Source organism: Drosophila mauritiana, chromosome X, assembly GCF_004382145.1.
Source record: "Drosophila mauritiana strain mau12 chromosome X, ASM438214v1, whole genome shotgun sequence".
Classification (NCBI taxonomy): domain Eukaryota; kingdom Metazoa; phylum Arthropoda; class Insecta; order Diptera; family Drosophilidae; genus Drosophila; species Drosophila mauritiana.
The window spans coordinates 18,592,465-18,605,658 of record NC_046672.1 but is presented as its reverse complement, the minus strand read 5'-3'; the positions used below and the strand labels follow the sequence as shown (position 1 = coordinate 18,605,658).

At 45.6% G+C, this 13,194-nt stretch overlaps 3 protein-coding genes and 1 long non-coding RNA gene across 4 annotated transcripts; 2 read left to right on the top strand and 2 right to left on the bottom strand.

The window, feature by feature from the left end:
- Positions 1 to 143: 143 nt before the first annotated feature.
- On the top strand, positions 144 to 2,202 carry LOC117147429. Its single transcript, XM_033314310.1, has 4 exons — positions 144 to 393; positions 456 to 976; positions 1,032 to 1,773; positions 1,830 to 2,202. Exons 1-4 carry the CDS (start codon positions 314 to 316, stop codon positions 1,909 to 1,911), a joined length of 1,425 nt encoding a protein of 474 aa, XP_033170201.1. The 5' UTR covers positions 144 to 313; the 3' UTR covers positions 1,912 to 2,202.
- An 87-nt stretch (positions 2,203 to 2,289) lies between these two features.
- LOC117147435 lies at positions 2,290 to 4,115 on the bottom strand. The gene is made up of 2 exons (XR_004459843.1): positions 3,990 to 4,115; positions 2,290 to 2,554 (listed from the first exon to the last, which is right to left on the bottom strand). It is a non-coding gene; the product is annotated as an uncharacterized LOC117147435 (long non-coding RNA).
- A 308-nt stretch (positions 4,116 to 4,423) lies between these two features.
- Positions 4,424 to 6,398, top strand: LOC117147431. Its single transcript, XM_033314311.1, has 4 exons — positions 4,424 to 4,661; positions 4,724 to 5,244; positions 5,300 to 6,038; positions 6,095 to 6,398. Exons 1-4 carry the CDS (start codon positions 4,582 to 4,584, stop codon positions 6,174 to 6,176), a joined length of 1,422 nt encoding a protein of 473 aa, XP_033170202.1. The 5' UTR covers positions 4,424 to 4,581; the 3' UTR covers positions 6,177 to 6,398.
- A 215-nt stretch (positions 6,399 to 6,613) lies between these two features.
- LOC117147434 (coactosin-like protein) lies at positions 6,614 to 12,728 on the bottom strand. The gene is made up of 3 exons (XM_033314315.1): positions 12,321 to 12,728; positions 6,949 to 7,272; positions 6,614 to 6,882 (listed from the first exon to the last, which is right to left on the bottom strand). Exons 1-3 carry the CDS (start codon positions 12,369 to 12,371, stop codon positions 6,766 to 6,768), a joined length of 492 nt encoding a protein of 163 aa, XP_033170206.1. The 5' UTR covers positions 12,372 to 12,728; the 3' UTR covers positions 6,614 to 6,765.
- Between the last annotated feature and the right edge of the window lie 466 nt (positions 12,729 to 13,194).

Sequence of the window (13,194 nt, the reverse complement as noted above, 5' to 3'; positions counted from 1 at the left end):
AAGACATGCAAAAACTGTTCTTGTAAGTGAAAAAATAGTTTATTTGTATTAGTCGTACATTTGTATTCATACATTAGTGTTAGTATATTACTGTTTCTTTTTTACATTTTATTTCCAGCATCACGAAAATGTTTATAACCGATAGTTGCTATCGATAGTGCTGGGCGATAGTTCGCCACCCCAAGTGTCACCAGTGAAACGCCAGTTCCTTATTTTTACGAACGAAGTTCGAGGAGTCAGGATAATTTGAATCTGGTTGTTTTCAGTTTACACCTAGCTTAGGAAAGGGTGTGAAAAGCGTACATTGGGAGCCATGGACATCGATATGAGTCTGGACGAGATTATAGAGCGGAACCGCGGGCAACGCGGCTATCGTCCCATCGACAGAAAGTTGTAAGTGCATTTACAGGACAGCCGAAAAAATGGAGTGGCACTCAATGTGTTTTCTATTGCAGCAATACGAACTTCTCCAAGCCGCGCCAGCTGCTGAACAAGCCTTTTTTCAAGCCATCCGGCGCACGAGCATCTCACTCTGATCCGCCGTCAAAGCGCACCTTCGATGCCAGGAACAAGATCGCCGCGAAGACACGGGCCAAGATAGCCGATGCCCGGGATCTGATCAACAAGAGCGTGCGCGACTCGGGCATCGATGCCCGCCAGCTACTGGAGCGAAAGAAGGTCCGTTCGGCGGCCCCAATACTTATTGATGCAGAAGAGGAGTCGTTTGAGCCATCACATCGCGCACGCGGAAAGGGAGTGCACATCGGTCAGTTTGGTCACCGCCTTATTAGCATGTCAAACCATGCGGACGGCACCATTCAGGCGAAATGGGACTCAGACGACGATGTCGTGGGACTGGGTAACCACATGATGTCCGGCTTGCGTCGAACCTTTGACCCCATGTCCAATAAGCCGGGCCAACCCTTTGCTCCACGGCGCTATATTGATCTTGATAATATGCAGGACCTGGAGGATGGTTAGTTAGTGCCTTTCTTTGCCAAGCCGTTCCTAAAAAGCTCTTCTACTTTCAGAGGAAATATCTCGAGCATTACACTTAGGGCAGAGGAAGCAAGCGTTGCCACACTACTCCACTGGTGGTCTCGACCTGAACCGCGGCAACGACGTGGAGATGTCCATGGCTCCACTCAATAACAAAATAGATACAAATCCATTCTCCATTTACGAGGCGGCCCGCAATCGCATTGAGCGTCCTTTGCTGACCACCCGACACGTAGTTGGACGCGCAGATACCACCAATGAGCCTCTCGAGCGCCGCCACCGCGACACAGCAAACACAAGTAAACTCCCAGAATCGGTGCGGTCTCGTCTGTTTGTCAGTAAGAAGGATCCTCGCATTTCTCATGGGATCTACGCCAACGAGAACCGGAGAAGGGCCGTTGGTCGCGGTGGTGGTAGTGATAGCGATAGCGGTAGTGATGGTGATGGTAATGCAGCTGCTCCATCGAAGAACAAGCGCCGTTCGCCATCCCCATTGTCGCTGGGTACGTCGACCAGCAAGGGTGGATATCGTCTGCTGGTGAGCAATCTGCATACTAACGTGACCACTGCGGATATTCGCGAGCTTTTTAGCGACATCGGCCCAGTGTACGACGCTCGTGTGGTGCGTCCCGGCACCGCTGAAGTTATTTACAAGTCATTGGAACACGCCGAGAAGGCCGTAGATACCTATCACCATCGTCAGTTCGATGACCAGCCAATGCACTGTGTGCTGGTCAATCCGCACTCCTCCCGCCGCTCGGTGCACAAGGCCAGGTGAGTGATATGCTTTAAAGATGTCAAGCAGTATTGTTCAACGTTCTCGTCCGTAGCTCTCGCACCGTGACCACCAACTCGTCTGGTGTGGAGGTGGACATCGATGCACTTCACTCGGTACTCTTCCGGGACCGCTAGGAAGCGCGAGGCAGCGCCCGGGACTAAGAGGCAACTAGATCATTCTTCATTTCTCATCATTTTCATAATCTCCGTAGTTTTAAGTTCAACAATGTAAACCATCTTCATTTTGGAGCTTATCAAATTCGAATCGATCCACCCGGCGTATGTTCAGTAAACCAGACTAGTTTCTTTACTATAGAAACTTAAATAGACAAGAACATATTTTTTTTTTCTTTTCTAATGTGAATTCTGGCTTATCTGTCCACTTTAGTATTTAGTCCCACTATAAACACATGGCATCGAAAATGATTTTACATCCGCTTTTGAAATTTGGTATTGAAAACTTTTCTTGAACCATTTTTGAATCCTTAATGCCACTACGGATGATACGAATCAGTACAATTGCTTGTATAATATTTCATAAAATGTACAGTTTTTAAATTTCATAAAATTAATTCATAATAATTAAAGAGAAAGGAGCAGTTTGGTAAGCAGTTAAGAGTTGCAAATAAAAAATGTATATATAAAGTAACTTGGAGGACGCTTAGTTATCCCGGATGCCCGTTCCGTAGTTGGCGCCGCCGGCACGGTTCAGTGCCTCACGGAAGAGCTCAATGTCCAGCTCGGCCTCCACTCCCGCCTGAAGTTCCACGGTAAAATTCTGCAAATAATAAAAAATAATGCAAATAATTCCCAGCTAGGGGAACTTTAGTAATAACTCGAATAAATAAAAACATAAATATGAAATGAAAAAAAAGATTTTACTGTAAATTTATATTGTGGACTTTTGATGAATTTATTATATATTTCTCATCAGAAATTAATCGGAATTGGATGAATCTGGCGAATCTGATTTATTTAAATTGTTTTCGAAATTAATCGAAACGGTTCTTTTAATCAACGGTTTTATCAAAATTGAATTATTTGCAACTAGTGTTAGAAGTTTACGACATAGCCGTTATATACATATACGAATCCGATGAAAAAAGTAATCCGTTCATAACATCCTCCATTATATTACTCCTTTTGTCCTTACGGGAATGGTTTAGTCGAGCGCTAAATGTTTTGCCATCTAGCATGGTCATATGAAATTCGTGGGAAATTGTAAATAAGGGTGTAATTGTTGGTTGAATGTCCAGTATTTGTCTTTTTACTATATCCTACTCTGATCGAATCAATTCTATAGTTTGATTTAGTTTTTTTCTCGAAATAAGTTCTGTTGTAATGACATGATTACCATTTTTCTGTAAGACGGTTTATAAAACTAGTTAATATCCTAGTAATCCTTTCATATTCCATTTCAAAAAGCTGCCGGTTCTTTAAAATTGTACCAAATACCAATTCTTTTAAAACAAGGGCTCTCTCTTTGCGACCTCATTTGACATTTCACCTAAAAAGTACAACAGACTTTACAGTTGGTCGAAGTTGGATATAATTCTGAAAAAATTAACGACACAAAGGCTCGGCTCACACGTTACATAAATGCTAGAATCAGCTTGAACAACAGTAAACAAGGTTATTTTTAGTCCAAATATGCTAGTATCAAGCATTATGCCATACCTGGTAAAAAAAACAAGCTTCAAATACTTCATTTTTATTACAAAACATAAAAAAAAAGTCACAAACACATTGTTTTTATTTAGAACATACCTTTTACTAAAGTTAACAGAAGTTGTTTAATCAATTTGTTTTGCTTTGTTTCAATTAACGGTCAATCGACAAACACGAAACCGTAACGCCAAATACATATGTTAAAACATATGTTTACTTTGAAAGCTCACAGCGGATCATGTAAACAAACAAAAACTCTTATACAAACTCTTATACGCTCAGACGGATATTGTCAGTTAAAAAAACAAAAAAAAAAATACCGCATTTAAATATTTAAAAATGTGACTTTTGTCCCACTAGAAAAATCATCTGGCCCACTGTGAAACGTCTGAGTTGGCGGTTTGGGCAGAGTGCCAACACAAATGCTTGGACTACCACCTAACCCAGTTAAGATGATGGAACGAGTCCGATCAGACGAGATGGCCAACAGAGTGGGTGGCTAAACCCAAACAGGTGTCCAGTGAGGTGGGTGGTAAGAATACTACCTCAGCGTTCCCGGCTTGGCGTAAAAGGCGACTAAAGGGTGTAAGGAGGAGCCCTCATGGCCTACTGTGAAGGAAGGAGTGCGACCTGGCTTCACATCCTGTGGGCTGTACGATGTTTTTGTTGTGCAGGTAGCAGTGTGACCAGACCCGACGTGAGCACACTAGAATTAGTGACGCGTAATGTCAGCGGATAAAACGGATTTGTTTGCTAAGGGTACTAAGAGAATCAATGTCAATTCTGAGAATTTTCATGACCTCAATCTTCTACAAACTAATGTTAAGACGTGCAAAACCTGTTTTCGTAAGTGAAAAAATAGTTTATTAGTATTAATCGTATATTTGTATTCATACATTAGTGTTAGTATATTACTGTTTCTTTTTTACATATTATTTCCAGCATCACGAAAATGTTTATAACCGATAGTTGCTATCGATAGTGCTGGGCGATAGTTCGCCACCCCAAGTGTCACCAGTGAAACGCCAGTTCCTTATTTTTACGAACGAAGTTCGAGGAGTCAGGATAATTTGAATCTGGTTGTTTTCAGTTCACACCTAGCTTAGGAAAGGGTTTGAAAAGCGTACACTGGGAGCCATGGACATCGATATGAGTCTGGACGAGATTATAGAGCGGAAGCGCGGGCAACGCGGCTATCGTCCCATCGACAGAAAGTTGTAAGTGCATTTACAGGACAGCCGAAAAAATGGAGTGGCACTCAATGTGTTTTCTATTGCAGCAATACGAACTTCTCCAAGCCGCGCCAGCTGCTGAACAAGCCTTTTTTCAAGCCATCCGGCGCACGAGCATCTCACTCTGATCCGCCGTCAAAGCGCACCTTCGATGCCAGGAACAAGATCGCCGCGAAGACACGGGCCAAGATAGCCGATGCCCGGGATCTGATCAACAAGAGCGTGCGCGACTCGGGCATCGATGCCCGCCAGCTACTGGAGCGAAAGAAGGTCCGTTCGGCGGCCCCAATACTTATTGATGCAGAAGAGGAGTCGTTTGAGCCATCACATCGCGCACGCGGAAAGGGAGTGCACATCGGTCAGTTTGGTCACCGCCTTATTAGCATGTCAAACCATGCGGACGGCACCATTCAGGCGAAATGGGACTCAGACGACGATGTCGTGGGACTGGGTAACCACATGATGTCCGGCTTGCGTCGAACCTTTGACCCCATGTCCAATAAGCCGGGCCAACCCTTTGCTCCACGGCGCTATATTGATCTTGATAATATGCAGGACCTAGAGGATGGTTAGTTAGTGCCTTTCTTTGCTAAGCCGTTCCTAAAAAGCTCTTCTACTTTCAGAGGAAATATCTCGAGCATTGCACTTAGGGCAGAGGAAGCAAGCGTTGCCACACTACTCCACTGGTGGCCTCGACCTGAACCGCGGCAACGACGTGGAGATGTCCATGGCTCCACTCAATAACAAAATAGATACAAATCCATTCTCCATTTACGAGGCGGCCCGCAATCGCATTGAGCGTCCTTTGCTGACCACCCGACTCGTAGTTGGACGCGCAGATACCACCAATGAGCCTCTCGAGCGCCGCCACCGCGACACAGCAAACACAAGTAAACTCCCAGAATCGGTGCGGTCTCGTCTGTTTGTCAGTAAGAAGGATCCTCGCATTTCTCATGGGATCTACGCCAACGAGAACCGGAGAAGGGCCGTTCGTCGCGGTGGTAGTGATAGCGATAGCGGTAGTGATGGTGATGGTAATGCAGCTGCTCCATCGAAGAACAAGCGCCGTTCGCCATCCCCATTGTCGCTGGGTACGTCGACCAGCAAGGGTGGATATCGCCTGCTGGTGAGCAATCTGCATACTAACGTGACCACTGCGGATATTCGCGAGCTTTTTAGCGACATCGGCCCAGTGTACGACGCTCGTGTGGTGCGTCCCGGCACCGCTGAAGTTATTTACAAGTCATTGGAACACGCCGAGAAGGCCGTAGATACCTATCACCATCGTCAGTTCGATGACCAGCCAATGCACTGTGTGCTGGTCAATCCGCACTCCTCCCGCCGCTCGGTGCACAAGGCCAGGTGAGTGATATGCTTTAAAGATGTCAAGCAGTATTGTTAAACGTTCTCGTCCGTAGCTCTCGCACCGTGACCACCAACTCTTCTGGCGTGGAGGTGGACATCGATGCACTTCACTCGGTACTCTTCCGGGACCGCTAGGAAGCGCGAGGCAGCGCCCGGGACTAAGAGGCAACTAGATCATTCTTCATTTCTCATCATTTTCATCATCTCCGTAGTATTAAGTTGAACAATGTAAACCATCTTAATTTTGGAGCTTATCAAATTCGAATCGATCCACCCGGCGTATGTTCAGTAAACCAGACTAGTTTCTTTACTATAGAAACTTGAATAGACAAGAACAGTTTTTTTTTTATTTTTTAATGTGAATTCTGGCATACCTGTCCACTTTAGTATTTAGTATCAAGTGAACAAAATTTTTTGTCTTATCATCAAAGAAATTCAGCAGTCCCACTATATACACATGGCATCGAAAATGATTTTACATCCGCTTTTGAAATTTGGTATTGAAAACTTTTCTTGTACCATTTTTGAATCCTTAATGCCACTACGGTGATACGAAAAATAAGAGGACCCAGTAATTGTACAATTGCTTGTATAATATTTCATAAAATGTACAGTTTTTAAATTTCATAAAATTAATTCATAATAATTAAAGAGAAAGGAGCAGTTTGGTAAGCAGTTAAGAGTTGCAAAAAAAAATGTATATATAAAGTAACTTGGAGGCCGCTTAGTTATCCCGGATGCCCGTTCCGTAGTTGGCGCCGCCGGCACGGTTCAGTGCCTCACGGAAGAGCTCAATGTCCAGCTCGGCCTCCACTCCCGCCTGAAGTTCCACGGCAAAATTCTGCAAAAGATTAGAGGATATATTTCTGCATCTGGGATCTGGCATCTCTAGCTATTGACTACTCACGTTGAGGACATCCTTGATCAGCGCCTTGTCCGTGGACATCTTGGCCCGCTGGATGACGCCCACCTCCTGCCCGATCCACGTCAGGAAGATGAACTTCTTGCGCTTGGACATCTCGTCACCCATCTGGATGCGTATGTAGCCAAAGGCGCGCTCCGAGTCGCCGAACTGCTGTCGGAATTCCTCAAAGCACTGACCGCGCGCATGTACAATGATCTGGGCGCCATCGAACTTGAATACCGCCCACTCGGTGTCCGTCAGATCGGAGCGTACATCCTCGTAGGCCTCGCGAATCGAGTCCTTCTCCAGCGACGTGGCCAGCGGCATCTGCGAAAGAGCAAGGGGGAAGAGGATTAAAAGCAAGCGGAGAGGGGGATTGTAAGCAACTTTCAGACGGAAGTATATATCTTAATCATGTATTCCAAGTCCGCCTCGTTTCGCCAAGGCGAATGATCATCCGCTTTGGCCCATCGATAGCGAAATGTATTGTATGTACTCAATGCGGGGCCAAGTACTCTTGACGGCGCCATCTATGAGTCAGATTTGAGCGGGGCTTTCGCTTTCGATGGTTATATTACATTCAATTCGACTTGTTTCCGTGTCAGGCAACCTCAAATCGCCCAGGGAAAAGGCACGCCATTGCATCGCCCACTTGCATTACGTTCGGGCAGATTCACGGAAAGCAATTTGTTGCCACTTTAGTGCTTTATAAACATAATACCAGCGGGCCAGTGGAAAAGTAGCCAATGTAAATACATATTTTATTATGTTATATTATTAATATTTATTATGATAAGCTGGAACATACCCGCATATAAAATTACAGCATTTTTGATAATGATATCAGCGAGTTACCATCGAAATGCACACACATATGAGGGTTCCGGTTCGAAGCCCAAAATATGATGATTTAAAAAAAATCGATATGTAAATGAATTTAAATGGCTTGATAAGTTCGAATGCTTGATAGTGAAATGTAAAAAAACGAAGTCTCAATACGATTTTGGTTAGCTAAAGATTAATTTCAATTGTGATTTATTAAGTGGACTTTGGGGTATCATTATGGGACATAAACACATCTGTCTGTGCACAAAGTTGGGCCCAGCTTAGATGCGTGGAAAGCGTGGAAAGCGATCGGATCGATGGGTTTGATACGAGTATACTACTTGGAGCACGGATTGGAAAACTACCCTTTCACGTAGTGCACTCTTATTGTCTTAAGCGGATCGCCGCATTAAAATCAATTTACGCGTGAAAATTTTCAATCAGCAGCCGGCGGAAAGCAGGTCAGAGATTTGATAAGTGACTTGGGGTCGTCGGAACGGGATGACAACAAACAAAGAGAGCCAACCGCCAGCCAAAATGGACCGGGCTTGGAGTCAGGAACTAGACTCGCGTATAAATAGACATTGAAGCTGGGCCAGAGATACGGATACAGATACAGCTAGAGATACAGATACAGATACAGATACCGATGGGAAGATGGAGATAGAGATCGCTCTATAATGCGTTCAATGACCGGAGAGTACGGCGTCTGGTGAGAAAAATCAATTAGAAAAGCGACGACTGCCGAAAATATCAAAAGCCAAACAATTAAACCCAAAGATGATTCGGGCGACGACTTTCACAACGCGACGCAGTGAGAACTTGGAGTTTGTATGTGTGTTCTATGCGTCGCACAGAACTATGGAACAGCTCTGAAGCTCCCGTTTCGTGTCTCTGAATTAATTAGTCGGAAGGCAGGCAAAAAAAAAAAAAAATGAAGAAGATGCGGACGCAAACTGTGCTAAAAATGAGCGGACGACTAAGAAACCGTTGCAGCGAATGACCCACCGAAAATACCCGACAAAGTTTCCCCCAAAAAAGCCAGATAGCAGATACAAATGTATATAGAAGTGTTGGTGCTCCTCCTGCAACCTCCGCGGGTACGTGAGCCAAGTTGTTGGCTAAAATTAGCTGAAATTAAGTTTCCAGCCGATAAGCCCGATAACGTTCGCACATATGTATATATATCTATAAACATATATACATATATGGCCATATCTCCTCTTCTGACACAATGACAACACGACAAATTAGATCACTCCAGTTGGGCTGGGAGTGCACCCAAAGATCGGATAGGATAGGCTCGGATAGCCCCTCCTCCGGAATTGACGCACTGCCATCTATTTGCTCTGATAAGAAAACTGTCGCAGAACTAAAGGAAGTGTAATTGATTTATTACCGAAAGTTCTTGGGATCGCCCGGGCAATTAGTGGCCGGGTAAATCTGCAGGGCTCGCCTGTTCCAATTTTACACACCATAAAAATCCAGCCGAGGTTGGCGCTTAGTCATAGGAATCGGGAGATTGGGCTGGCTTCATGTTATCGAAAAAGGGAAACTAGTTCCAAGGAAAGTCAGAGTGCGTCATGCTCGAAAGATCCGCGCATAGAAAAGCGAGCGACAGTAGCCAGGCCATAATTGATATGGTTAATCGTGATTCGTGATTCTCGATGGAAAACAGTCGGCAACAGTCTCGGTCAGACGGATAAGTAACCTTATAGCGAGGACAGGAAATATCTATAGTGGAACCCCAATGATCCTAACAGCTCCATGGAGTTAGCCACCTTTCCAGCAGGAAAGCCATCTGCCAAACAACTCGCACTGCTCAAATGGCATGCCTCCATATCCGATAGATACGTATGCATCTATCTATCTATCTATGTGGATTCGTACGTAATGAGCCATATATGCCCATGTGTGCATTCATACAGCACGCTGCATTGCCAGCTATATGTATGTAGCTATAGTATCTATAGCTATATCCATCGATATCTGGCAATGAGCGGGCCGGCGATGCATCAAACGCGGCTATAACTGCAGCTAAACGTAACCAAGCATAATACAGCGAATAAAAATTGCTAACGAAAACGAAACCGAATCCGCAGCCAGGTGCTCGAAACTGACTTGCCGCGTAACTCAACGCTGATGCCCTTGTGAAAGGTATGGCAGTTGTAGAAATTTTTGGGATACCTTTAATATAAAAATCTATGGGAACGAACGTAAAGAATCTTGTCCTTAAATAAACAGCAAGCTATCGAGAACTACAGAGTCAAAGACACCACCATGCCCATATCTTTTATCAATTGATGCCTGACATTATTTCAAGTTAACTCTGATTGTGTATAGTATATATATCTAATTGTATGGTATATATAGATCGTGAGCTCATAAAGCAAATACTAAAGTATGAACAATCAAAGTAAGAGTATTCACCGAGTGATACTTTCGACTGCACTGCACATTTGTGTTTTATTCGCTTTTTCATTGTGTATGTACAAGTGGACCGAAATTGTTTTATGTTGACTAATGAATTTCAGATAAGAGACGAAAAAATTCCAAATAATACGATCGGGCATGAATAAAGGGAAATAAAGGAGAGGCGATGCAGATATATGACATGCGGCACAGTAAACACACAATATGCGGGATATTCGTGGGTCGATGCAACTGACTCACTCATCGGCAAGGCAATTGGAAAATAACCAATAAATTGCAACGAATCGGTTATTAACCGCTTCGCCTTGGCCAGGCTAAATCGAAAAAAAAGCAAAAAAACCAAATAAATAAATCGCAATGTAGTGACAAATTGCCAGTTGCCGCAGCGCAGTCGCAATGACGTACTTGCTCCGGGTCTGGGACCGCCGCCAATATGTCAATGTTCTTTTTCCCCCACTTTACTTTACTTTATTTTATTTCTTATTTTTATTCCGCTGCCGTCGATGTTTCATTCGCCACACACACTAACACACACACAGTGCAGGAAACAAAGGAGCAAACTGTTTTGTGGCTGCTCACGCCCCAGACGCCCGGAGTCGGGGGATCTGGGATGCCGGATGGGGTTGGCGATGGCCATGCTGATGGCTACGGGGTATCGGTATGGGGTACGGGTTGCGGGAAACGAGGTTCCGAGTGCGTGATTCATGCCGCCTGAAGGTGACGATGACGACGACGTCGACTCGGGGAGTGGATGACCAAAATTGGCGCGTCAGGAAGCGTTTCCCGAGCATTGGTGGGTGTGGAATGGCTAATATCCCCAACGCTTCCACACATTTATTTTATTATTACTTCTTTTGTGCACTGCACTTGGAAACCTCGAAATTGTATTATTTATTGGCCTGGCTGCTAAGCACAATCGCTTTGTTTGGTGGTGCCATAGAGATTAGGTTGGCGAACAAGTGCCGTGCACCGAAAGTCACATGAAACGCAGATCTCGCGATCAGCTAAACGAAGTACCCAAGATAATGGCGCTGCAGCCGTTTCCTCAGCTCCCAGTGCCCGCTAAGCACCGTAATCTGGAAAGCTATACGTGTTGGCCAGGGCGACGGACTCCGCCGCATTAACCGCAGCGTCTTCGGTGGGTATCGATGGTGTCTCGAGACCCCAGCGAGCAAGTGCAGCAGCGGCAGCCGCACTGCAAACGCACTTGAACTTGATATGCATCGCTGCGAAGGCGTCGCATTCGGATTCAGATTTGGGTTCGGATTCGGATTCGGAGTCGCCCCCACAATCTGCATCCGCCCCCGCAATCGCAACCAGCCGAGATGATGTTGCCCCGCGAGACTCAGTCCCTGCCCCTGCCCCTGCCATTGCCCTGCCCTGCCCCTTTCCGCCCGGGCCGAGCCATAAAACCCAGCTGCCACCCCGCCTCCTGGACCTCTGGCCCTCTGGGGCCGGTTCTTGTGGAGCGGAGTCGCCGGCGAGCCAATGTCAGAGTTATTTACAGACACTCACGCATGCCCAGCGAGATACACACACGCCGCATGGGCCTGGGCTTCAGCAACTCCAGTGTGTACACCGGAAGAAAACAGTGTTTTGTATCCTTAAAGCCAATGTCCGAGTTCAGTACCAGTGTTGGTAATTCAACTTTTATATTATTGTAGCTTAATCAATGCTCTCTGGTCATAAAATGTGTATGTTTTTACTAATCCTATATCTTACGATATATATTTGACCAACTTAAAGTTCGAAAATCTATCATTATTCTCATGAGATCGAATTCAATGCCACTTTTCAGCATTCTTTAATTGTAGTTATTTATAATCTAAGGATTAGAAGCTTCTTCCATTTGAAGGTTTTGCCATCGGATTGGTGATCAGCATACTCAGTACCCATTTTCTCTCGGTGCATTTATAAGATATCTCTCCGGGTTGCTCTCTGACTCTCTGGACTGCTGGCTGCCCCATCCAATCTTTTATAATTCTTAATTTTCGGTCGTCCCCTGCCGGTATACACACACATTTCATGGTCCCTGCCCGGAGCAGGACTACCGCCTGCTCTGGCTACCCATCTCCAACTCCAACTCGAACTCCATGTGTGCCCACCCCACTACTCACCCTTCTCGGCTTGCTCTCCACCAATTGCTCGACCTCGATGCCGTCCGACATGCTGGTGCGCTGTGTTCTGGATGTGGATATGGATATGGATATGGTTTTCGATGCGCAGCTGGGATGCTGGTGCTCTTGGGAACAGCTTCCTGGGATCGCGGGTGAGTCTCGAGGGGAAACGGAGCGCTGGTCCGGCGGGAAGAGTTGACCGTTTGCAAGGTGACAAAGTGGCAGAGTGGCACAATGACAACGAAAACAAAAATACACAGCGCCAGAAAAACAACAAAAAACACAATGCAAGCGCACAAAGAGCGATGGACAGAACCAGGCACAGTTCCAGATATCCAGATAATAGAGCAGCCGCTGAACTTCGTCCGACCACCACGAGTTGTATCTCACGAATGCGGCGGTGCCGGCGTCTGCAACTCCGAATGAAGTGCCGACCGTCGACCGCCGAAGTCGGCGGCGCAGTCGCCGTGCGTGCGAGCGAGATGCACTGGCCAGAAGGCCCCACGGCAGCTGATAGACAAACAGCAGGTGCGACAGAGACGGCTGCGTGGGGAGCGAGCGAGAGCGAGCGAACTGCGACGATGTCGCCGCATTTGGCTTTATTTTCAGTTTCATTTTCAGTGCAGGCATTTCGGAAACACCAAAAAAAGCCAGATGTTGGCTAGTGTTTTATGCGTACACCGCGAGAAAATTGAGTGTGTTAGTTGATTCTATCATAATGAAGTTTGCATTAATACTTCGTTTTAGACATTTTAACTGGCATTGCTCATGTAATGAGTAAAGAAATCAAATCTCAGCTAATATTCCTTCGGATTAATACGATCTCTCCGAATCCGGGCTCCTGGAGTACAGAAAACGATTAGATAAGCTTCAG